Source organism: Lepidochelys kempii, chromosome 14 (assembly GCF_965140285.1).
Source record: "Lepidochelys kempii isolate rLepKem1 chromosome 14, rLepKem1.hap1, whole genome shotgun sequence".
Lineage (NCBI taxonomy): Eukaryota > Metazoa > Chordata > Testudines > Cheloniidae > Lepidochelys > Lepidochelys kempii.
In genome coordinates this window covers 15,504,486-15,530,990 of record NC_136393.1, presented here as the reverse complement: position 1 = coordinate 15,530,990, position 26,505 = coordinate 15,504,486, and the positions used below count along the sequence as shown (strand labels likewise).

The 26,505-nt window shown below is 43.0% G+C and overlaps 2 protein-coding genes across 14 annotated transcripts in view; one reads left to right on the top strand and one right to left on the bottom strand.

The window, feature by feature from the left end:
• Positions 1-17,059, bottom strand: part of SAP30BP (SAP30 binding protein) — a 54,542-nt gene extending 37,483 nt beyond the window's left edge. The window contains exons 1-3 of one of the 3 annotated variants that reach the window (XM_073310466.2): positions 16,889-17,059; positions 14,340-14,446; positions 11,362-11,409 (exon numbers count right to left, since the gene is read on the bottom strand). In XM_073310466.2, coding sequence (XP_073166567.1) covers positions 11,362-11,409; positions 14,340-14,446; positions 16,889-17,003 — 270 coding nt within the window. In that variant the 5' untranslated portion in view covers positions 17,004-17,059. Of the gene's footprint in view, positions 1-11,361; positions 11,410-14,339; positions 14,450-16,888 lie in introns of all 3 variants that reach the window. The other 2 variants (XM_073310465.2, XM_073310467.2) reach the window with 2 other exon arrangements.
• Positions 17,060-17,104: 45 nt separating this feature from the next.
• Positions 17,105-26,505, top strand: part of RECQL5 (RecQ like helicase 5) — a 59,218-nt gene continuing 49,817 nt past the window's right edge. For 7 of the 11 annotated variants that reach the window (XR_012154767.2, XM_073310459.2, XM_073310457.2 and 4 more), the window contains exons 1-6: positions 17,105-17,396; positions 18,524-18,659; positions 19,660-19,781; positions 22,163-22,681; positions 24,144-24,249; positions 24,746-24,857. Coding sequence is in view for 10 of the 11 variants with exons in the window: in XM_073310459.2 (XP_073166560.2) it covers positions 17,340-17,396; positions 18,524-18,659; positions 19,660-19,781; positions 22,163-22,681; positions 24,144-24,249; positions 24,746-24,857 (1,052 nt within the window). In the remaining variant the exon portion in view is untranslated. Of the gene's footprint in view, positions 17,397-18,523; positions 18,660-19,659; positions 19,782-21,865; positions 22,075-22,162; positions 22,682-24,143; positions 24,250-24,745; positions 24,858-26,505 lie in introns of those variants that run through there. The other 4 variants (XM_073310456.2, XM_073310455.2, XM_073310460.1 and 1 more) reach the window with 4 other exon arrangements.

The following is a 26,505-nucleotide window of genomic DNA, read 5'->3' as shown; positions in this document are numbered from 1 at the left end:
AGAGCAAGTAACTTGAAGTACATTTTCAGGGTTGGTGGATTCCTGAAGAGAAGAGCAACTGAGATAAAATTCAACCTCACAATTCATTGTGGAAAGGTTAACTCCTACCAGACCATGCTATGTCTTTCAGAAGGTCAATACAGGACCACTGCAGTAATCACCGAATATAGAGGTTTTGGGAGTTGAGGAAGTTTTACAACTGGCTCCTGAACCAGACTAGTTTTCAAAATTCCCCAATGACATTTTTAACAGCTGCCCCTTTAACACATGAAAGCAGAGGAATGACAGTCAACTTGGCCTACTTTTGAGCTTCGTCACCCATAAACAAAACATTAACATTCATCATAAGAATGGTCACACTGAGTCAGACCAATGGTCCACCTAGCCCATTATCCGGTCTTCCGCCAGTGCCAGGTACTTCAGACGGAATGGACAGAACAGGGCAATTACTGTAAAAGCTGTTTTATCTGGCATGTTGGGGGGGATGAGGGGTGCCGGTAAGTGAAAAATACCGGCTAACTAAGGGGGAGGGAGTTTGGGTGTGAGAAGATGTGTGGGGCAGCAAGTTAGGGTGCGGGACGGGGGTGCTGCGGCACTCACCTCAGGCAGCTCCCTGCAAGGGACCTGTCATGGCTGCTCCTAGGCGGAGGCGGGGCAGGCTGCTCCATGCACTGCCTCCGCCTGCAGGCGCTGCCCCTGCAGCTCCCATTGGCCGCGGTTCTCAGCCAATGAGAGCTGCAGAGCTAGTGCTTGGTGCGGGTCGGGGGGCGGAGTGTGCAGAGCTACCTGTGTGCCTCTGCCTAGGAGTGGCCAGCACAAGTCGCCATTTGCGGGGAGCCGCCTGAGGTGAATGCCCCCCAGATCCGGCACTCTGCACCTTTTCCTGCACCCCACCCTGCTGCCTCAAGTCCCCTCCCACACTCCAACTCCCTCCCAGAACCCATGCTCCACATTCCCTCCCGTGCCCCATCCTTCTGTGGGCCCCACACCAACTGGACTATAAACCGGAATTTCAATGAAGATGAGAAATGCCAGTTTATAGAGCTTTCCAATTGGTGAAGTGCCAGATAAAACAGCTTTTACTGTATTAAGTAATCCAGCCCCAGCTTCAAGCAGTCAGAGGTTTAGGGATACCTGGAGCATGGGGTTGCATCCATGACCATCTTGGCTAATAGCTATTGATGGACCTATCCTCCATGAACTTATCAAATTCTTTTTTGACCCGTTATAATTTTGGTATTCACAACATCCCCTGGCAAGGAGTTCCACAGGCTGACTATGCGTTGTGTGAAGAAGTACTTCTTTACATTTGTTTTAAACCTTCTGCCTATTCATTTCATCGGGTGATCCCTGGTTCTTGTGTTATGTGAAGGAACAAATAATACTTCCTTATTCACTTTCTCCAGACCAGACTAATGATTTTATAGGCTTCTATCAGGCCCCCCTTTGTCATCTCTTTTCTAAGCTGAACAGTCTCACTCTTTCTAATCTCTCCTCATATGGAAGCTCATCCTTTTAAGACATGTTCATACTAGTTCCTATTGCTTATGATATCCATTCCCTATATTTGAGGGTTGCATGCATCCCACTGCTGGTTGAGTGGACCTAAAGATATTAGGAACATTTTAAAAGTTACTACTTTGAGCTTCATAACTCAAAATGTTTGCCCAATTAATCTTAGAATTTCCAGTAAAAAGAATTTTTTAGTGGAAATTCTAAGATTAATTGGGCAAACATTGAGTTATGTGAAACTCAAATTAGTAACAAACAAATACACAAACTCTTTTTGGCAAAAATTGGTGCCGGTGGCTTTCCAGAACTGGGCTTAAAACAGAAGCTGTCTTACAGCCTTGAGCACAGAGTTGCTAGTGTGCTTTGACAGTGCCAGTGTTAGAGACTCCATTATCGTATGTTCACCTGCTGGTTTACAGAGCAAAACTATCACCCGAAATTAGTAATATCTCTGAGAGCCCACAATGACAGTTAGGAAGAGCTGGGGGAGGCAAGAATGATCACAAGCATCACAGTTTGGATGCTGTAATCCCATACTGATATTACTCTCCCCTCTCCCCAAATCAAAATGATTGCTATCTCCTCCCTAAAAGTAGCCAAGGGATCACTCATCCACTGAAGGAATTATTCTATGGGAGGGCTGGATCAAGGTTACAGTAAAACCTGAGCATGTCTCTGAAGGTTATCAAAAGGCCCTTTGTTAGATTTGCTTAGGAAATACACTGTTTTTCTAAAATCTGACACCCCTCTGCTTCTTTTGTCCTGTAGTCTAAGTCTAACTTGGCAGCCTCCCAGAGTCCCGATACACAAAGTGAGGGGAGGGTTCCATGAAAAAGGAACTTCTGACAGGACAACAAGCTTTCAAAGTCTGTAAGCAGTTATTGGACTCAGGGCATCTCTACACTGCAGTTAAAAATATGTGACTGGTCTGAGCCAGCTGACTTGGGCTCACAGGGCTTTGGCTCAGTGGTTGTTTAATTGCAGTGTAGATATTCTGGCTGGGGCTGCAGTGCAAGCTCTGGGACACTCCCACCTTGCAGGGTCCTACAGCCCAGTCCAGCCCAGCCAAGCCCAAAATGTCTATACCTCAATTAAACAGCCCTTAGAGCCCCAGAGAGCTGTAGGTTATTAACTGCAGTGTAGACATACCCTCACTTGCAAGTAAGCGGCCATATACACTGACTTCCTGATATCAAGGGTAATCAGCACAGTAATCAGGGCTTGAGAGTTAATGATTGCCCTGCAAATGCCATCTGAAGGGAGCCGAGCAGAAGGGTTGGGCTCACACAGTCCTTGCTTGACTTCAATGCCCTGTTTTAATAGCCCGTCCCCACAATGTCTAGGTCCAGAATCCTTCAGATCAGAGTTTAGTAGAGGGGTATGCCTAATACTATGATTCAAACCAATTTCTTCTCCCCCCCCCCATGACTAGCCCAGTTTATGCCAAAGGAATTAAAAACAAAAGGAAAGAGGACCCAAGGGCTTATTTCTTTACTGCTTTGAAATAGTAACAATATTCTGTGCTTCTAGCAGTAGGCCAAGCACACTGCATGATTACACACAGCTCCTTAACCCTTCTGACCCTAAACAAGAGAGCCATGAATGCCAGTAGAATACCACATTTTAGAGCCAGGTTCACAAAGCCGCCATACATTTCCCTCTTGCCTCAAACCCATGGCTCCACACCCAGAAGAGAGGGCCCGAAGAGGCTCATGTAGGTTGTGGGATGCCATCCATCCAAGTCCTTTCCATGCTAACTGAACGGTCAATCATTTCTTCCCCCCCTACTGAATATAATTCTTTGTGTTTCTGTAGTTCTATATATATATATATATATATATATACATATATATATTTTTTTTTAATTACTATCTGCTTACAGGTAAGGGGGTTTACCTTCTTGGTAATTATAATCCCCACGTAAAGGGATTTGGATTTACACTCAGCATGCAGGGTCTCATACCAGGGACAATTCTCCCCAGGAAAAATTCTAGAGATCAATCTGCTTTTTTCAAAGTTACAGCCATCAGGAGCTTGTGCTTCTTTTCATTAGAACACCATATTGCTGAACTAGCTTCCTGCTCACTGTCTGCTCTGAGCAAAAGTTTACACTTCTCTAATCAGTTTGAAGGCACACACTTTTCATTCACTGACACACCCATCTGCAGTTAGTCAAACAGCTCTGATGTATAAAATACTTCTGCTAGTCTTCACCAGAGAAACAGCAGTGTGACACATCAGTGTCTGAACTTGAAAAGCTTATTGGGACTTGCTGCTCAAAAGTTTAGTGTCAACATGACAAAGAGGAAGCTGCAGTCTGTTTGGTCATTCAGGCTGTTTTCATCTATGATTGAAATAAGTGAGAAGGCATGTGCCCGTGGCACTTCTTATAAGTGAACAGAAATATGTTCATCGAGAGCAACTGCGATGTTTGATAAAAAAACAAGGAAAAAGATACAGGGTAAATGTAAATGTAAGTGCTGTGTAGGGGAGAGGAGCCTGGGCACTTCTCCATATTTCCATGAGTCACAGGTGGTGACCCAATTTGGAAAGCGTTCCCCCACCATACCTTTTATATAAAGCTAGTACAGAAAATTATGCTTTTATCCACTTATAACTCCACAGCCTTTGCCTATGACAGCAATGACACCTTTCTAAGGCGGTGTGTTTTTGGCCTAAACAGCAATAAATTCTGAACTGCTTTTATGCAGTCTCTGGAATGGACTTGAGCCACAGGTGCAAGGAATCCTAACTCCATGTTCTTTAAATTCTTTATATTAGAGAATTCTTTAATTCTTTAAATTAGAGAATCAATGTCTTGCTTGATTATTGTTCAGATAAAATCCTACATTTAATTTGACTGAACACAAACTTAAAGAATTCATTCCCCATTTGCTCATAGCTGTGCCTATTAGAAAGGCAGCAGAACATGTTCATTGGTTATGAATAACTGCACAATTAACTGATCCAAGAATAGCCGTTTAATCTCATTTTTACAACAGGATAGCACGGGTTTAATCTTCGGCTGGCCCTAAAACCTGAAAGGGTTGCACCAGGCCATTTCTACAGCACATGGAAATGCCCAAGCCTCACATTTAACATACATTTCCAAAAGTGAACTGTGTGGCTTTATTCTGAAATATGCAATGTTTATTGCATATTATACCTTACACCTAACAGCAAAAATATTTTTAAGTACATCAGAAGCAGGATGCCTACCAAATAATCCGTGGGGACACTGGATGATCAAGGTACTAAAGGCGCAATCGAGGAAGATAAGGCCATTGTGGAGAAGCTAAATGAATTCTTTGCATCAGTCTTCACTGCCAAGGATGTGAGGGAGATTCTCACACCTGAGCCTTTCTTTTTAGGGGACAAATCTGCGGAACCATCCCAGACTGAGGTGTCAATAAAGGTGGTTTTGGAACAAAGTGATACATTAAATAATTATAAGTCACTAGGACCAGATGATATTCACCAAGAATTCTGAAGGAACTCATATATGAAACTGCAGAACTACTAACTGTGGTTTGTAAATGCTCTTAAATCAGCCTCGGTACCAGATGACCGGAGGACAGCTAATGTAATGCCAATTTTTATAAAAGGCTCCAGAGGCAATCCCAGCAATTACAGATAGGTAAGCTTAACTTCAGTACCAGACAAGCTGGTTGAAAATATAGTAGAGAACAGAATTTCAGAGACATAGCTGAACACTATTTGTTGGGGGAAGAGTCACTACGGCTTTCGTAAAGGGAAATCATGCCTCACCAATCTACTACAATTCTTTGCGGGGATCAACAAGAATGTGGACATGTGGGATCCAGTGGATATAGTGTACTTAGATTTTCAGAAAGCCTTTGACAAGGTCCCTCACCAAAGGCTCTTAAGCAAAGCAAGCAGTCATGGGACAAGATGAAAGCTCCTCTTTTAACCAGTTACTGATCCATAAGACAGGGAACAAAGGATGCGAATAAAACGGTCAATTTTCACAATGGAGAGAGATAAATAGTGGAGTTCACCAAGGATTTATACTGGAACCAGTGCTGTTCAACATATTCATTCTGGAAAAGGGGGTAAATGGTGGGGTGGCAAAGTTTGCAGAGGATACAAAAATCACTCAAAATAGTTAAGTCCAAAGCGGACTGCAAAGAGTTACACGGATCTCACAAAACTGGGTGACTGGATATCAAAATGGCAGATGAAATTCACCACTATAAGTGAAAAGTAATGCACATGGGGAAATATAATCCAAATTAAACAAACAAAAGTGATGGGGTTTAAAGTAGTTGTTACCACTCAGAAGATCTTGGAGTCATCATGGATAGCCCTTTGAAAACAGCTGCTCAGTGTGCTGCAGCAATCAAAAAGCAATGTCAGGAACAATTAGGACAATATAATGCCACTACATAAATCCACAGTAGGCCCACACCTCAAATACTACATTCAGGTCTCATTGCCCCATTTAAAAAAAAAGTTAGAATTGGGAAAAAAATACAGAGAAGGGCAACAAAAAATGATTAGGAGTATGGAACAGCTTCCGTATAAGGAGAGATTAAAGACTGGAATTGTTCAGTTTAGAAAAGAGAAGATATGAGAGAGGTCTATAAAAGCATGAATGGTGTGGAGAAAGGGAATAAGGAAGTGTTATTTATCCCATCACATAACACGAGAATTAGAAATCACTCAATGAAATTAAGAGGCAACAGGTTTAAAATGAACATAAGGAAGTAATTCACAAACGGCATTGTCAATCTGTGGAGCTTGTTGCCAGGGGATGTTGAAAAAGCCACACACACAAAGAAGTTTAATTGGGTTCAAAAAATGATTTAATAAATTCATGGAGGATAGGTTCATCAATGGCTGTTAGCCAAGATGAAAAGGCTACCCCATGCTCCAAGTGTTCCTAAACTTCTGACTGCCAGAAACTGACTGAACACCAGGGGATGGATCACTCGATAATTGCTCTGTTCTGTTCATTCCCTCTGAAGAATTTGGCCCTGGCCACTGTTGGAAGACAGGATACTGGGCTAGATGGACCATTGCTCTGACCCAGTATGGTCATGCTATACTTATGAAACCAATGGAGAATGAAAATTATGTTTGACTGGAAAAGATATTATCCAAAGCTGTTAGTGGGTTAATCAAATGGCTCTCCACTAGTCATGCCTCCACCTTGGGTTTATGATAGCCAGGATTATGGTTACTCCCTAGTTTGAACATGTTAAGAAGATCAAAGGGATGGGAAGAAATAAAACAGAAATATACTGCCACTTGGTGGAAAAGGTAGGTAAGAAATTCTTGCAGAACTTTTAAAATGAAGTTTTCCAATGGATTTCTTGGTAACATCACTAGTGAAAACGCAACCAGCACCTTAGAGAAGATTTATGGTGATGAGTTTTAATAAAATCCCACCCCACTTTAGGAATCTGATTTTGGGACACCTGGCAGGCTGACATCCTGAGGAAGCCCATGACTGGGGACTCTCCAGGCTAGCAGTTCATTTAAAAAACAGAAACCACCTAAAGGATATTTTGTGGCACTCTTATTTTGCACCCTTGGCATATGCCTATTCTGTTTATGCCTAAAGCCAACAGATAAGGAAAATATAAATTGAGCATTACAAAAGCTCCATTTCCTTTTGCTCTCCCTGCCATTTCTTCCAGCTCTTCCCCAAGACAGATGCAACTTCATAAGACTGCCTCCTCACACAGAAAGGATATTTCCCTGTCGTGCTGGCCAAGATCTAGTGCAGCAGTTCTCAACCCATGGCCCAATTAGCACACAGCTGCGGCCCAGCTGAGTACTAAAAAAAAATTCAAAGTTTGCTGCTCTGTTCTGATAGGGGGTAGGGCTGGCTGAGAGGAAGACAACCTTTGGCTGCCTTCAGGAGGGCTCTTGCCAGCAGGGTGCTGGTGAGTGCAGCAGAGGGCGGGAGAGTGGGTCTCCAGGAAGGTTTGTGGGGGGAAAGGGACTCTGAGCTGTGAGGAGGCAGTACAAGGGCAAGGTATTATTCCAGACTAAAGAGAAGTTACACACACTTGTATTAAATATATCATCGTCTCTCAAAAGACCTGAAAGCACTTCAGACGTTAAGCCTCAAAATCTCCTGGAGGTAGGTGGAGAGAGATTAAACAACCTGCCTAAGATTAGACTAAATCTGTGGAAGAGTTAGGAAAATAATACCAATCTCCTCTCCCCTGCCCCTCTTCCTCAAGTCCTCTGTCTTGACCACAAGACCTTCCTTCTTCTCATGTCCCTCTGCCAGCAACAAAGTTGAATTCTAAGTTATCTTAAAATGTTTAATACTTCTCTAAACTGCACAGAGAATTCAAATACAGCTATAATCATATCAATGCCCCCAACGTGATTACTGTAAACATGGGCTGTCAGGTTATGAAAAAAATAATGAAAGCTTGAACTATTTTTCAGAAGCATGACGACGCTAAAATGTTCTTCCCCTCCAGTTTTCCATGGGGTTGTGTTTTAAACCATTCCAGTTTCTTCTTTTTTCACATTAAGTTGGAGCTCTTGGTTCTCACATCCAAGGCTGTGCGCAACTCTTTTCCTTGTTAAGGGCATTAACTACTATAGCAGTGGGTACAAGTCCTCTGAAGTCAATGGTGATGCACCTGCTTATATATGCATTGAACTTGGCCCCAGATCTCAGCTTTCACTTCCCCCTAGGCACAGGCTCCCTCCATGTCCAACATACTCCACTTGCCTAAATACTCCAAGCCTCAGCCTCCCATTCAGCTTTACATTTTCTTCCATGCTACAGGCTATGATAGCAACAGTCTACGTCTTGTCAGCACTGACTCCTCTCTTCTCACGTCCTTAATTAAAGGATTTTTCTCAATTCCCAATACACCTCTACCCAGATATAACGCTGTCCTCGGGAGCCAAAAAATTTTTACGGCGTTATAGGTGAAACTGCATTATATCGAACTTGCTTTGATCCACCAGTGCATGCAGCCCCCCCTCCCCCCCCCCGGAGAGCTGCTTTACCACGTTATATCCAAATTCGTGTTATATCGGGTTGCGTTAAATCGGGGTAAAGGTGTACCAATCTCCTCTCTGATGCTCTAATTCCAAGTTTTGAATATAACGGTCTCTCTTTAATACTGTATTTCAAATTAGACCATTAAAGTCCTTGATGCAAGACCCGCTTTTATGTTTCAACAATGTTTTGTTCATTTACTGTACGGCTCTCTAACACTAGTCTATGTAATTCTCGATTTCCCCATTATCTCTTCTGTTACAATTGTTCCTCCCCAGGGCAGGTGTAGCTGGCACTCTGCTCCAGCTTTGATAGAGCAGCAGTGGAAAGCTAACGTGAAAGAGCAGGCCTTAAAAAGAGCCATTGCCAACTTAAATGGAGGAATAGCACAGATTTGAGCGGTGGCTCTATTCCTAGATCCATTTGAATTCCAGGACAGCATTAAATCAGTGGCAGGAAGGTGACAAAGTAGAATGCATTTTCTGAGGACCAGAGAGGCTGCAGGCAAGGTGTTCCTAGTTCAGGCACTGGAATGGGAATCAGAACTTAGTGCATTACCTTAGGCATGTCACTCAGCCTCTGTGGCTTTATTTCTCCGTTTGTATTTTCTTGCCTGTTACTGCTCATTACAAATGTGTGCGCACACAGAGAAGCTCTATTCCTCCATCTCCTGCCTGTTTTACCTAGCAGTGCAAGAACCCAGATTAAGTGCCTTGAGGCAGGAACCATCTTTTAGTTATGTGTTTGTACAGTGCCTAGCACAACAGGCTAATCCATGAGCTGGGCTCTGAGGCAGTACAGTAATACAAGTAATACTAAGTTTTTGTGGCATCAAAACTGCAGCCCTAGTGATTGATTGGGACAGCAGTGGACATTAGGCATTAGAAGCATGAAAGTTATAAAGGAGAAAACTGTTTATGAATGAATATTTTGATAGATAGCACGGTGATACTTTGCTAAAACCTAAATACATAAGATGTAGCAGGAGTGATTGCATCACTGCTATCATGGACAGGTTTTTTGTTTGCAGCTGAATGATATGTAACATGGGGAAGAAAATTAGTATTTTCTGGTGGAATCAACAGCTGGAAAAAGGTGTCATGTCAACTGCTCTGGAGATTGAGCTCATTCATTCACACAACAGGTGCAGGACAAGTAGCCACACCAGGGTCCTGTATTCTGCAGTAAGGGCTAGATTCTGCTGGAGATTCTAAACTTTTGTTTTAAAAAAATTGTTGCTAGCCCATATGGTTGTAGAAACATGAAACAAGAGCAAACCAATGTGTGTATTTTCTTGACTCTGCTGATAATTTTAGAAGAAACATCCAACTAGTGTGCTTAGCCATTGGTGACAGATGTAATAGCCAGTATTTAGAAGTGGAAAGTGGTTGCTGAGGTGGGGCACTAGATACGGGGAGCAGGCTTCACGTAACATAAGAATGGCCATACTGGGTCATACCAAAGGTCCATCTAGCCCAGTATCCTGTCTTCTGACAGTGGCCAATGCCAGGTGCCCCAGAGGGAATGAACAGAACAGGTAATCATCATCAAGTGATCCATCCCCTGTTGCCCATTCCCAGTCTCTGGCAGACAGAGACTAGGGACACCATCTCTGCCCATCCTGGCTAATAGCCACTGATGGACTATCCTACATGAACTTATATAGCTCTTTTTTGAACACGGTTATAGTTTAGTTGCAATCACTTCCCCCCTTGAATAAAGACAGAAGAGAAAGCTGCAATGTATTTCTCCTTTTTCCTGATACCAAACGTGGTACCAGGTGGTTGTGAAACGTTCAAATCAGATAAAAAATGAAATCCTATAAAGACCTATATTTTAAGAGTACCTGAAGCTACCACAGCATTTCCAATTTCCTGCTGAAAATCAGAAGGCCTTGCTGTAGGGTTTAAGTATAGCTTGTCAGGGAGGACACAGGTCCTTGGTAAAACTAAGGCCCTGACAATCTGTTCTCTTTCAATATCCAGCAGCACTTTTCATATTGTTAGGGAAATTCATTCTTAACCTAATTTCCTAGGCGAATTCTAACATTAGTTTTCTCTCTATATAGATGCTTCCTATGCAATTTCAAGTGGCTACAGTATCCCCACCACCACCAATTATACTTCCTGCCCCTGTTTAGTCTTGCTACACTCTATTAAACAGCTGCTGCCTCGCACCACAGGAATGTGTCAAGTATTCCATGGTATATGCTAGATAAGGCACAAGGGTGTGAAAGGTAATTTATAAAAGCAATTATTTGGACATCTCTAATTTGATATTAATGATGCTCTTTCACAGTCAGATAGCTATGCACAAAGAATCCCTACAACAGGAACACCAAGTGTGAAGTGCTTGGATTATTTCTCAAATGATTTTGTAAAATTTCAAAATCTCTAGGAATACACTCCAAATTGATTCATCATCAAGCTGTTTCTCATGTAAAATCTGTCTTCCAGATGAAAGGGTTCAGATATTTGTGTCAGAACATGGCTCTGAATATTCAGGATAGGCTCCTTGTATTACATTATGATTTCCTTCAGATCATTGCAATAATGCCTCCTTCAGTATACCATCATGTCAGATCCATTTCACAACATGGCTCACTCATGACTTCAGACCTCTGTATGCCAATCAATGCCCCAGCTAGATAGCTCTGCTGCCTCTTCAGATCTTTTTCAGGAGCCAGAATTAAAATCCCTGAATATTCATGTTACAGGTGCAAATAAATAGAATAAAAACAATTAAGCACTAAGACTAACCAGAGCAGAAAAACCATGAACCAAGCCGTGCTGTTAAGACTTGTTCCTGTTGCAGACAGCTACCCAACCGCACCCCACCACACTTCCAAATACCTTTAGGTCACCAGCCTCAGGTTTTTCAGTCTCTGAATCGTCATCTTCCTACAAGACAAGAATTTACAGGATTAAGCTTAAAAGGTAGGCTTGGCAAGTTCCTGCATATATAGCAAGGGGCTTGCATTCAAACAGCCCAGTGACAGTCCAAGACCCTTTCAACCAACAAGGTCATCATGAGCTCTATCCCACCCCTTTGCATGACTAAGAGATGAATCAGATAAACCATGGAAAAGAGTTGTTTAGCAAAAGCACAACCCCAAGTAGCAAACATCCCCTGAAGAATTCATACAGCTCCTGAAGATTCAAAACTAGACAATAAAAGGCAGCAAGCTTTTGTCACTTGATAATTCCAGCTGTTAGTTTTTGCTTGCTCTTGCTCAGTAATCCTCACAGAAAAAGCAGCATTTGCAAGACCTACTGCACGCCAAGCATACACCAGCAACATACACAGGACACACCTTGCCTGCCAACCCACTCAGCATGCAGGCTTGGTGGCGCTAAGCCAGACCCACAAGCTCCAAAGATCCAGTGATGCCAGCACACACTGCATCTTTGTCATTCTAGTTTAGTACCCTAAGTCACTTTCACCCAACTTCCAAATACACAGGAGGAAACAGCCGGAGTCTGGAAGGATTTCATTCTACCATTTCCATCCAGAAATAAGAGGGAGATGCTGCACAAAATGCCACCAAATAAAGAGTTTTAAGAGATCAAGTTCTGAAGTGCATTGGCATGGTAAACCCTGCTAAAGATGACCTATGACTTTACCAGGTTTGATCATCAGCTGGGACTACACTGCTCCATTAGCTACTGAACTTGGGTCATACAAAGCTATGTATCTTTAGAGGTAAATACATAACTCAAGTCAAAACATGTCACTTTTGAAGAAATAGAAAGAATATTTTTTGTCCTCCCATAACTTAAAGACCGCTGACTGGATTTTCCCCAAACTTCTCCATTCAGTTTCAACTCTAGCCCGAACCCAAACACTTGATGTTTCAACTTCAAAAAGAAAAAAAAATTAGAAATTTAAAAACTGAAAGACGTTGCTAACGAAAGTGCCATCTCAGTCTTAACTAAGAAGTCAAACTGCCAGAAAATTCAATATACATTATGTATATAAAGATCACAGTAGAGAATAATTCCATGTTTTTTATCAGACTCGTGATGCTTTTACCAATGTGAAGGTGACCCTTTATTTAAAATGGCTATTAAATCAAAGAGAACATAGGGTGAAATACTTCCACGAATATTAAGTCTTAGACAATGCAAAGGATTTTTAGAAGACTACTGCCTTAACATATAGGTACTATTTACAAAACCAAACATACAAGTTACACACAACTATTTAGGGACGTAGCCTACCAGCCAATACTATGACCAATGTAAACATATGGAAAAACAGACAAAAGCTTAGTCTAGGTAACTGGGTCGTAGACCATCCAGGGCTATAAGTCACATACATAACTGGAAGTGTATGAATAATTAGTACAGAGATTTGAAGAAAGTTAGATGCTCTCCACATCTTGCCTCCTCTGAAATGGTGGCTAGCTACATTATACATTCCAAGAAATTATGCATGCAGATCTTGAAAAATCCACTTCTCAGTGTTGAACAAGAAAGTTTTCCTGGCAAGCATTTCAGCCTAACCCATCAGTTCCTGCAAAAGTTAAGATCTCTCTCTCTCTTTTTTTTTAAAAAAGGATGCTTTTAGCCCTTACATTTGCCAACATAACACTATGAAACTGCATTAGTTTACACTCTTTCTGAATACCCAAAAGTTACTCCAGGGTCTCTGCTGTCACAGCTTTTCTAAGCTGCAGAAGAATGAATTTAACAAGAAAAGTGTTTTACTTCTGCTATCCAGAGCCAGTGAAAGTATAACTTAGCTGTCCCAAACTGCAGCTGGAATTTAAGAACAGAAGCTGAGACATTGAAGTTAATCACAAGGAAGAGTCACAAAAAATGGAATTTGTGGAGAATGATTACAGTCACAGCAATCACTTCCCTCCTGCACTCCTCACGGCAGCTAAAAGCCCAAAGAAGGGGCAAAGCAGCAGAGATACAATCTTGTACCAGCCAGGGCTGTGGAGGGCAAGGAGAGAAAAGCTCCTTCTCTTCCTTTCTGCAGCGACAGGACGGAGTAAGCTTTATGTTTCTCAACCACCTACTACCAAGGGTTGGATCCAGAAGATGGTTCCTCTTAGCTGGATCCAGTGATGGAACCCTAAAATAGATTTCTAACTTCCCTATTCGTAGCTGTTTGGCTTCTCATTAGGCCATTGCCCCATGATGAGACTGCCCACCCTTTTGTATCTCATAACTACATTTGGCTTATTGGTGCCCTGTGAAGTTCTCTATATATGTCTTAGGGATGCTTTGCGATACACATTACTCTGGTATTTAAATGCTGTTGTAAACATGCCATGCTTTCATGACAAACAAAAGCCATACAGATCTAGACAAGAAGTCACTGCTACACCATGATACTGATGTAGTAAGTGGGATTATAAACAGAAAAACCAACATGATGCTACACAAGTTCATTCCTGCTAATCCTCCAGCCTGATCATGCAAAAAGCTAGCTGCCCTTTTACAGGGCTTTCCCCATGCCTCTTAGAAGTGCAGCTGAGCTTTCCACCACTCTTCTTTATTTCCCCACTACAGGATTTCAAACACCTATTTTATATTTCAAGAAATGAAGATTTTATACTTCCACTATCAATACATAAAGCCAGTACCTTATCTTATCCACAAAGTGGAGCCAAAATGGCAACTAAAAAGTTAGCCACAAGCAACACAGATGAGTTGAGCTGATATTTTTAAAGGTAGAGTTCTTGGATTTTAAAACAGACAAAAGGAAATTAAGTTATTTGGTAAGTATGGAAGCATTCTGAAGTCCCTATATAGAAGGCACTATAGAAACATTTAAATGGGGAGTCAGACCAGCTAGCATAAGAGGACAAACTACTTACTGAATGTCTACTGTTTTCATCATCCTCTTCCTCATACCCATCCTCATCTCCTTCCAACCGGGTGAAATCATCTTCGCCATATGCTTCTGACACCAGACCTCCTTTTTCTTCTAGTCCATACACAGGGGGGAAAAAACAAACAAACAGAAAAAGCATAATCAAGGCATAAAGTTAACTTAGAACAGGGTGGATAAAAACAATTTTTCAAATCAAATTTTTAATTTAAATTAAATACATTTTTCTCATTATAAACACACTTAAAATTTTAAATTACAAGAACATGTGTTAAAGCCTAAGTTCACTACGGTCAAATCATTTAAATTAAATAATATTGAGTAATACTTGTTTTTATTTTGACTTTTAAAGAAAGTCAAGCCACCAAATTGTTTGAAGTCACTGACTAAACACTTGGAACAAAAATTTGCTGAAGTGCTAAACCAGTTTTTGACAGCAGTTCCCTCTTCTCTAGGTGCAGAGAGAATATTTTCTTCATTTCAGTTTATTCAACTAGTTCAGTTCAATAACTAGTTCATTCAAAGTTAAGAAACTAACAGAGCTGAAAAAGCAGGCAAGCTCATTTTCCTCTCCCAATCTATTAATCAAAAACTAGATAGGAAGAGATGAGATCTACTAGTTCTAAAATTTCAAAGGATATGGTGACCAAAAATAATCCGGTCAATTCACTAACTAGATTATTTCTTTAATAAATTAGTTTTGTAAAACGTGTTTTGATAATTTTTTCCTTTCTGTATCCAGCACACTTATGGTAAATTTCTTAATAAGAACAATTTTAAAATGCAGGCTTTGTACTTTTAACTGAATTCCAGTGTCCAAGTACAGCTTGACACACAATGACAATGACTGATTTAATAAAACAGAAAATGGTGACAAATGCATTCCTTAACATAGTAAAAAAAAAAATTAAGAAGCCAAATAAAATGTACATTAAGCTACATAACTGGTTAAATGTGTAAAGCAAGAGTGCACCCTCCTGATTAGCAAAATTTAGCTTAACAACTATATTTTAGTTGCAAATTAACACATTTGAATGATTACCAACCAATGAATGTCGACCTTTCTTTAGGAAAACTGCTTAAAAAAGTACAATCAGAAAAAAAAAAGATTAAAATGAATCCACCCCGATTTAGATGGACACTAACAGTAGCAAGCACAAAATGTGAGCTTTGCAACAGTATTACACCATTCTCGTATTAAGTTTGTGATCCACTATAATCCTGAGATCCTTTTCTGCAGTATTCCTTCCTACGCATTCATTTCCCATTTGTATTTGTGCAACTGATTATTCCTTCTTAAGTGCAGCACTTTGCATTTGTTCTTATTGAATTTCATCCTATTTATTTCAGACTATTTTGTCACGCCAAACTGTCAAGACCATTCTGAATTCTAATCTTGTCCTCCAAAATGCGCACGACACTTCTCAGCTTGATACTGCCTGCCAACTTTACAAGTTTACTCTCCATGCCCTTATCCAAATCATTTATGAATATCTTGAATAGAAGTGGATTTAGGACAGATCCTTGTGGGACCCAACTCAATATGCCCCTCCAACTAGACTGCGAGCTATTGATAACTATTCTCTGAGTACAGTTTTCCAACCACTTACACGCACATCCTATAGCAGGTTTGGCGAAACTATATTTCCTTAGTTTGCTCACAAGAAAGTCATGGCAGGCAGCACCAAAAGGCATACTAAAGTTGAGATATAATACATCTCCAGCTCCCCACTACCCTTGTTATCCTGTCAGAGAAGGATATTAGGCTAGTTTGACCTTATTTGTTTTTGACAAATCCATATTGACTGTTTCTTACTACCTTCTAGGTGCTTACAAAGCGATTATGGGATTATTTGCTCCCTTTATCTTTCTGGCTACCAAAATTAAACTGACTGGTCTGTAATTCCCAATATATTAGCTTCCCACTAGATTCACAGAGAACTTTTCACTGTTAATGCTGATTGTTTTCTTAAGATGGAAACAGCGTCTGACTCCTCTGTAGGCGACTGGAGACAGGAGGTTGCTCCCTTTCTCCGGTTACTGGTGGTGAGAGAGTAGAAGTAAATTCTTCCTTCTCGCAGCTACCGCACGAGATTTACAGCCCCCCAATTAGCATACCGGGGATGAGGTGATACGGTTCCCGGAACCGAAAGAATATTCTCACTTCTGCTACAACGGAGGGAGGGAAAAGAGCAGATTTCCCTTGACCCGGGGAGAGGCTCTCCCTAGAGATTATGAGTGGGGGCGTTTCATCCCTTCCTGGGGCGCTCTGGTGGTGGTGGTGGGGTTCCCGCCTCTCGTAGGGGCATTCCTCCGCCGCCACTTGGCTCCCGCCCGTGGGTGAGAGGCTGCGGAGAGGAGCGGGCAGCGTTTCTCCGGCGGGGTGGGGGAGAAGTGTTCCGCCCCTCCCGCGGGAACACGCGGGGCGGATGCGACCCCCGCCGGGGATGGGCGTTCTCCAGCCGGTGGAGGAGCCCGGTCTAAGTGGGGGCGCTGCGGGAAGGGGGAGCAACGGCAGCTTCCCCCGGAACGCACCCGCTGCCGTCCCTCCATCGCTGCCCGCCGCGCCGGCCTCGCTGTCGGATTCGGGCTCGGAATCCTCTGCGTAAACCGCCAACGACGACAGGACGCTCCGCTTCGCGGCCGCCATCTTCCTCAGCCCGGCTAACGCACGCTTCCGGCGACCGAGGATGACGCAGGCAAAACGCTAGGATTAGAAAGAGGCGAGCGCTATAGCAACAAGACCCGCCCCTTCCGGCTTGTGATGAGCCTGGGGAACTCAAGCCTGAAGCGCTTCTCGGGTCCGTGGAGGGCCTAGAGACACGTGGCCCTGTTAGAAGGGAACGTGCGCCCACGAGGACGGAACTCTAAATGGCACCTACCGGGCTGGTTAAAGGGGATTGGCCCTGACGTCATCAGCCCGCGCCCAGGCGGGAGCAACAGCAACAGCCGCCGATACGGAAGCTGAATAAGTGCGAGTAACGAGATGGGGGGGCCGCCTGGGCGGAAGGATGTAGGCAGGGGGAAGTGGAGGAATAAAGGGGTGAGGGGATGTTGTGAACAGCTGGGGATAAAGTAGTCCCTGGAGTGAGGGTGCCGATCAGGGGCTGGTCTCTTGGGTCTGGGCCTTCACCTCTCCCTCGGCCGGAGAGTGCAGGGGTGGGACCTTGCTTCAAGTGGTTCCTTTGCCAAGCAGAGTTGCTGCCCTAAAACCAGCTCCGGCCCCTGGGGCCTGTTCTGAGTTAAAGGGGACCCTGAACCTGCCCATTTCCTTCATTCCTTTCCCCTCCTGGTACTTTCGGCTTTGCTGCCTCAGTGATAATTAGGGAGGGGGGAGCTTTCTAGGGGAAGGAGAAGGTGGTAAGAGGCAGGAGTGTGGGTGGAGGGAGTAGACTGAAGGCAAGAGGATCTGGGCATAGAGAGGACATGGGTGTGCCAGAGGGGAAGGAAGGAAGCAGTGAGTGTAAGGGAGAAGAAGGCTGTGGGGGCAACTGGGAAGCAAGTACAGGCAGAGAAAACCAAATGACGCAGGGCTGGGAGTGAAATCAGGCCCGGCAAGCAGTAAGGTTGGCAGAGAGGGGAGGAGAGCAGGTGAAGATGGTGCCAGTATGAAAAGAGCTGGTGTGAGGGGTTAGGAGGGTAGAGGCCATGGGATGAGAATTGAGAGCAGGCAGAAAGGACACAGATGTTCCCTTAGCCTTTCCTGTTTAATCAGGCCATTCCCCCACAGCAAGCTTCCCAGTGGGGTGGCAGGTTGTGTGTGAATCAGATGCTCTGCTCAGTCTAAAGAACGTACTGCATAAGTGAATTCTCTTCTTGCTCAGTTGTTTCTGACATGTGGCTCTACATTAGAAGCACTAGCTAGAGCTGTCTCTAAGAAGGGATTTGCCACAAGTGTAAATGAGATTAGATTTTCCTTATTTTTAGGATGGGGGAGGGAGGCTGATTTACATGTGATTCTGTCTCTGTAAGAGAGAGACTTTGGAAGCATAGATACTCTCAGAAAAATATTCCTGGAGCAGTTTAACCCATGATGCTTTGGCAGCCAATAATCTAATGGGAAAAATTCTCTCTCAGTGACCAAGAAAAATTTGTGACTGGTTGCTGGTGTGAACAACAGTTGAGCTAAGTAAGCTCCTTTCCTTCTCCTTTACCTTGACCTATTTCCAGTACTGTACCTATAGGATGAACGACTACGCTCCCTCAGGCCTAGATGGCAAGGTTCAGAAAACTCTGAAAAAGATCTTTGGGTTTGACTCCTTTAAAACATCTCTGCAAGAGAGTGCAACCATGACAGTGGTGAAAGGTAAGGAATGACTGTCTTGCTTGGGACTCTAACCTTGTCTCTTCAATTTTCAGTCTTGCTGCGTGAGGTGGTGTTCAAAGAACCAGTGTCACACCTGTTTTAATGTAGTGTCAAAATCCCAGGATCCTTCTCTTGTTTCTGCTAGAAACCAGCACTTGCATGCAGCTGTTGCCAGCAGCCAGGGTGGCATTAGATCACCAGTATGGTTCTGCCTATTAAATAGCATGGTATTGGTTGGCATCCTTCTTTGTCAGTGGATGCTGTTTAATACAGAGAGAGTTTATTTGAGAAAAAATATTCTATCTATAACTGAGAGATTCTCAGTTCCAGTCCAGTACTGGGAGAATTTGTGGTAAAGTTTAACAGGCTGCGGTAAAGGTCAGGTGATTTGGTAGCTGGATGTAGACCCTGCCAGATGAATTAAAAGCAAGCTTCTCTGGAAGTGAGCTGATATAAGTTTGGTATGTCACTTAACTTCTCTGTACTTTGATTTACACCTCTGGGTAGAATAATTCCTGTCACCCAAGTGTGTTATGAGGCTTAATTAATGTTTATAAAGTGGTTAGAGTTGCTTGGAAGGAAGCCAGTAGAGAAGTGCAAAATATTGCTATTATTATTTATTATTTATTATTATTCTTTTAAAAATTAAAAGAAACCTCTCTCATGTTGGCGTGCGGCATTTTACTTGCAGAGACACACTTCCAATGCAATGTGTCTTGTCATAGAATGTCATAGGATATCAGGGTTGGAAGGGACCTCAGGAGGTCACCTAGTCCAACCCCCTGCTCAAAGCAGGACCAATCCCCAATTTTTGCCCCAGATCCCTAAATGGCCCCCTCAAGGATTGAGCTCTCAATCCTGGGTTTAGCAGGCTAATGCTCAAACCACTGAGCTATCCCTCCCCCTGATCTAGAAGACTTTGTGCCCAGTTCTCCAGGGCAGAATCTAGGTGAATTGCCATAGTTTAGTAGCCTTGAGCTTTGTTTTGTTGTCTTTGCAGGCAAGAGCGATGTCTTTGTATGCATGCCCACAGGGGCAGGGAAATCCCTGTGCTACCAGCTTCCTGCAGTTCTGGCAGTGGGCATCACCATTGTCATTTCACCTCTGATTGCACTGATTCAGGTAACCATCTCCTGTTAGCTGTGGAAAAGCAATCAGTGAAGGGAGGGTGGGGAGACTGTGTGGAAACACAGTTGGGTCCAATCCCTTCCCCCACTGCCAACCTCTGATCCCAGTTTGTCTCTCTATTCTCATCTTATTGATGTGGGTTTGGTTTTCTGATCCTGTGAGTACAGTAGGTAAGAATACTGCTGCTAACTGCTTTGACAGTAGAGTTTTTCCAATTAACCGTAGTTTAAAGTATCCTGGCTTGCAGAACCATGGCAGGTCTTTATCACAATCTAACATCCTAAAGGTGGGAATAAGGGGACTTGAACTAAACTAACTGCAGGAGGATTTTTTTTTTAAAACCTTTAATAGGTGATCTAAATGATCAGTTCTCTCTCCTTTTGCCCCGTTGCCTGTTACCTCATTCAGAGATGTACTACCTGGAGGCAGCACAGTAGAACGTCTAAAATGGATTAAATTGGACCATTCCTAAGAAGAAAACTATAATTTTATTTATTTCTGTAGTAAAAGCCCTGGGAAATATAATTTTTTTTCTCATAAGATATTTTTCTAAGTATCAAGCTAGCTTTCTGGCATTCTTCCCCATTCCATCAGGAAAGAGGAAGTTTCAGGCAGCGCTACTCCTTAAACACTTAAGGCTTCAGGGCAATTACATATGGACATTTAGCCTTTTCTGGTGCTTAGTCACCCAGTTGTGAACAGTGGCTTTCCCTGAGTATATTTTCTGTTTTACTTAGACGTATGTAATGCATTTGACTTAATACCACACAACATTCTGGTTAGCATGAACTTTGGCGTTATCTTGTGCTATTTTTTAAAAGGGATCAGGAGCTGGCTAACTGACGGATTTCAAAAAATAATTGTCAATGAGGAATTCCCATCAAATGGGGCTGTTTCTAGTGACGTTCCACAGGGATTAGGACTAAGATTGACACTTTCAATATTTTTTCAATAAGTTATTTGGAAATACATATAAAATTGCTGCTGATAAAATTTTTGGATGACACAAAGATTGGCAGAATGGTAAATGATGATGACTTGGATCACTTGGTAAACTGGGCCCATTCCAAGAAAATGTGTCTTAATACAGCCAAATGCAAGTTTAAACATTTAGGAACAAGGAAGGCAGGCCATAACTACACAGTGGAAGACTGTATCTTGGAAAGCAGTGATTCTGCAAAGGATGTAGGAGTCACAGTGGACAAGTAACTCAACATGAGCTCCCAGTGTGATTCTGTGGCCAAAAGGGTTGATGCGATCCTTGGATGTATAAACGGGAGTAGAGAGGTGATCTTACCTTTGAACAGGGCATTAGTGAGACTGATTCTGGAATACTGCATACTCTTTTTAAAAGGATGTTGAAAAGAGAGAGTGAAAGAAAGCTCCAAGAGTGATTTGAGGGCTGCAGAAAATCCCATGCAGTGAGCGATTTAAATAGCTTAATCTGTTTAGTTTATCAAAAACTAGATTGAGCAATGACTTGATTACAGTATATAAGTATCTTCATAGGGAGAAAATAGCAGGTACTAACAAGCTCTTTCATGTAGTTGAGAAAGGTGAAACTGGAACCAATGGTTGGAAGTTAAAGCCAAAGAAATTCAAATTAGAAATAAGGCACAGATATTCAACAGGAATGGTGTTTAACCATTGGAACAAACTACCAAGGAAAGTGCTGTATTCTTCCTCTTTTGATGTAATCAAATTAAGACTGGACACCTTTCTGGAAGAGATGCTTTTGCTAAAACACAAGTTCTTGGGCTCTGTGCAGAGGTGATTGGATGAAATTCTATGGCTGGTGTTATGCAGAAGGTCAGAATGGATGATCTAATAGTTCCTTCTGGCTTTTAAAATTGATGAATGTTACCCTAGAGATGGCTCCATTTTAGTAATGATTGACGTGATCCTGACACATACTCAGTTAAATTAGTAAAGTGTTTTGGGATCCTGAGGGATGAAATGCGCTACAAAAATATGAGGAGTTGTTATGCATTTTCCTTCAGCGCAGTGATCTGATGCTGATCATCCTGAGATGATCTCATTGTCATCTCCAGCCTCTGAAAATGACTGGGTCCCTGCTGACGGTCTCGTTGCTGATAAGAGAACCTTTGTCTCTTATAAATGCTGATGGTCACCCAAAGAGATGGGTGGACGATAAAGCTGAGCAGTTTTGTTAGCTGCTGCAGTTAAGCCTGTTTAAAAAGACTCCTGCAATTAAAGACCGTTGGAGCTGAGGCTACGCGGTAGTTGAGATGTGGGTGGACAGGGTCTGGAAACTACAGGACTAGAGGTAAAGCTTGGTTACTGTGTGTATCTCTGTAGTAGTTGTCTTGGTAAAGACTTTTTTCAATGCCACTTTCTTCTTTTTTTAATCACAGGACCAAGTGGATCATTTGTTGGCACTGAAGGTCAAAGTCTACTCTTTGAACTCCAAGCTTTCTGCTCAGGAAAGGAAGATCATTCTGGCCGACTTAGCAAGCGAGAAGCCCCGGGTGAAGCTCCTGTATATCACCCCAGAGATGGCAGCCGCCTCCTCCTTCCAGCCCACCCTGAACTCCCTGGTGTCTCGAAACCTCTTGTCCTACCTAATAATAGATGAGGCTCACTGCGTCTCCCAGTGGGGACATGACTTCCGACCCGACTACCTGCGACTGGGCTCCTTACGCTCTCGCATACCCAACACGCCATGCATCGCCCTGACTGCCACAGCCACCAAACAGGTCCAGGATGACATAGTGGTGTCACTTAAGCTAAAGCAACCTGTTGCCACCTTTAAGACGCCTTGCTTCAGATCTAACCTGTTCTATGATGTGCAGTTTAAGGAGCTCTTGACTGATCCCTATACAAATCTGAAGGATTTCTGTCTGAAGGCCCTTGAAGAGAAGAATGCCCAAGGGGTAGGTTTAAGTCTCAGAAGCTACTTTCAGGGACAGAGTGGTGAACAGAACAGAACTGTCCTAAATAATGTGGTATCAGGATGGCACTAATAAGTCTAGGATGGGGAAGGGAGAGGTCCCTGAAAGAAACACTGAGGTATTTTTTGAAAAACTTATTCTAAATCTCTGAAATACTTGGCATCCTTCCAGATATTGACCTCACCTTGATGACAGGGTGGTGAACTCCTCTGCCTTTATAGAGTGATACCTACACACAGTGTTGCTGCCCTCTTCCCCCAATCCTATACCAAGCCTAAATGGATGGGGATTGATGTGAGGGGGTTCTGCAGGGAGCTAGGAGAAGAATCTCCCCACCCTTCTACTTCCAGGCTATGAAACAGAGTTGCCCCACAGCTGCTACGGCAGTCGCCTCGCTGGTTCTGCATCCTCTCTCCATGTGGTAGGGAACACTGGCCATTGCAGATGTGCTCCTGTCCCTCTCTATAATCCTGACTGTTCAGGGAATTATGGCAGGACAGCATTTCAGTACATATCTGATGGAGAACTTCTCTGGTAACGCATTGGAGGGCGTAGCACTCAGGAATGGTCTCAATGCTTATTGGGTCCAGTCCTGCAAAGTACTCTCCATTCCCTACTGAAGTCAATGAGAGTTGCCAGTGCTCATCAGTTCACAGGATCAGGCCCACTGTGCCAGAGATCATTGGCAGGCATCCTTCCTGGTGAGCCTTCACATGTCCATGTTGTTTCAGCAGATGCTTTATTTCCCTTATGGTTAAGGGTGGGGGAATGGGGGGTTGGTGTGGGTTCCTGTACCAGTTCTAACCATCTTTGGGTCTTGGTGGGTTTTTATTTTGGTGAGCTGTATTTATATCTAATTCAAACAAAGGTGCCTTTAGACATGGGCCATTTTAAATTAAAATATATTAGAAGTGTAAAAATAGCATTTCTTTCTCAGCTGATTTTGTTTTCTCCCACTTGACAAATGCACACACATTTTGGTTTGGTTTTGTTGTGTGTCTGTAGCAAAAAGTGAAAGAGAGAGGTTTGTGCAGTGGTTAGGGCACTAGCCTAGGATTTAGAAGAACTGGGTTCAATTCTCCCTGTGTGACCCTGGGCAAGTCACTTAGCCTCCCTGTGCCTCAGTTCTCCATGTGTAAAATGGGGATAATAGCACTGCCCTGCCTCCATTACAGATTGTGAGGAGCTCAGATACTACAATGATGGACCATAGCGGTACCTAAGATAGACATGCTTCCTGCTTGGTTTACTTCCATGCTCGTTTATCAACCCCATTGGGAATTCTTACAACTCGAAGGATAGTTTGCAGCTGCTGGGAGCCAACACAGGGAGGAGAAGAGTCTTAAGCTTTTGTAGCCCTGTCCCCTCAGCAGTAATGGCTGTTAGCTTTTTCCATCTTCCCCTAGATGGCTTGCTGGATTTTCTCTTCTCTGGCTCTGTGTAGGTATACTCTGGCTGTGGCATTGTGTACTGCAGGATGAGAGAGGTCTGTGACCAATTGGCTATTGAGCTGAGCTACAGAGGAGTGAAAGCCAAGGCCTATCATGCAGGTACTGGATATTGTGTCTACATTGTACAGCCCCTCAGTCAGGGCTGCAGAATTTCACATTCTCTAATAATCTGGGTCAGGGCTACCTTAGGGAGCAACTCTCTACATGTGATCCTGTGGCTGCTGAGATTTGGTCAGGTGCTTGAGTTGACAGACCCTTGATCTGAGTGGGGTGGGGTGGAAAGGTGCTCCTTTGGCTCTGAAACTCAGTGCCTTCTGCCAGTCCAGCAGACTCAGAATGTACTGCTCTCCAGGACATACTGCCAGGCCTATCAAGTCAGGCTTTTGCCTGAGGGGGAACTGAATTTTCCTCTTAGGGTTGGGGGAGTATTAAGTCCTTTTGTTTGATGATGAGCAAGTCTGAAGTGGGGGGTAATATACTTGGCTTTGACCAGCACATTTTTATACATAGGAGAGTGGGTCGAGATTGCTGGGAACTGTGGGGTGTCTACTCTTTCTCTTTGATTTCCCTGCTTTCTCTCCTTTTCCTTCCCCAGGGCTGAAGGCAGCAGACAGAACTTCAATTCAGAACGAGTGGATGGAGGAGAAGGTCCCTGTTATTGTTGCTACCATCAGTTTTGGAATGGGAGTCGACAAAGCTAATGTCAGGTATGTAGGAGCTTGGGCATAGTGGGGGAAACGTCCTCCTTAGGGTCCCTCCCCCGTATACTAACTGCAATCTCAAGATAACTTGATACGCTTTTCTAGCCCTCCCTTTGAAGAAACCAGATCTCCACAAGGGGGCATGGGGAAGGAAGGAATTCATATTCAAACTTCATAAATGTGTGAGAGGTGTTTCTGTTTAGAAGCTGCAGAGAACGGAAAGGTTGGGCTTTCACTTGTTATGGAATATCAGTGTTAAAAACAGATCATTGGGGGTCTGACTTGAGGGGACCTGCTACAGACAAAGAAAGTGTACTCTCCTTTGCTGCTTTTGAGGTATAAAGGGGCTTGACAGGTGCTTTTGCAAGATTAGGTTTTGAGTTCCTTGTTTTGCCGGAGGTTTCCTTGGAGGGTTGGAGACTGGCATCAAATAGACAAATGTGGTAAGGACAAACAAAAAGAAAAAAATCTTTTCAGAACCTTTTTTATCCAGCATAACATTTGGGTTGTTTTTTTTAAATAGGGGGGTACATGCAAAAGATGCCTGTTTGCAGGTCACCAGAAAATTAAGAAGAATGCCTTCTCTTGCAGTTATGTCTGGGCATTATTGTGGGGAATAGCATCCCGTTTGTAAGGATGAGACTTGCTGTTTAACAGCTGATTTTTCTGAGTGCTCTAAAATCCTCATGCATAATAGCATTAATTAAATAAATGGAAGGTAAAAGTCTCTAGTCGGCAACAACAATACAGCAACCTGATCATGCTGCTCACTCAAGTCCTGAACAGTTGAAGACTGAGTGTGATCAAAGAAAAACAGGTAGTGATGGCTTTACACAATGGCAGCACGATCAAAGAGGCTGCTGGACATCAGTGTAAGCACCCACAGTAGAGTTCTAGTCTAAAAACTGGTTTGATGTTGACACAGATAGATGACGGTATCAAACCAGTAATGTGTGTTTGTCATGAAAAATAAACACAGTAAATAAATTTCATCTTTCTACAATAATTTATCCAGTCTAGAGACACCAAAAAGTAACAGCTATCCATATCACCTCTCAGAGGGCTGTAGTTTCTGTAAAAGAGGTCTGAAGAAAATGTCAGATACTAGAAAATTTTTAGTCATTTGATACTTTTAAAAACAGTCATAGCAAACCTCATATGGGATTCCCCTCATAACAGCTTGATTTTTCTACAGCAGTTTAACAAACAATTATAAACATTTAAAAAACATCCCTTAAAAGACAGACTTTGTGTACCCTTGCCACCCCTGTTAAAATGGAAATCATGGTGTAACTGTGGGGCACTATTGACCCACACTTCCCTCTCTCCCCCCCCCTCCGCCCCCCCGCACACACACACAATATTGCTGTACCACATCAGGACCCAGGGTAGAGTTAGTAGTGCAAATTGGGGTAACTTGGTCAAGGAGTTCCTCAGATACAGGTCTTGTCTGCCCCATGAAGAGCTGATTTTACAAATTGCTCTAAAACCCAGCGGGCTGGACTAGATAACTTCTTGAAGTCCCTTCCAGACCTACATTTCTATGATTCTATGTTTAGAGAGAGTTTCTTGAAAAATTATTATTTCACAACAGAGGCTGGGGTAGACACTGGGAGATGGGGAAGGACCCCATTGAGATGAATGGGTTAGCTCA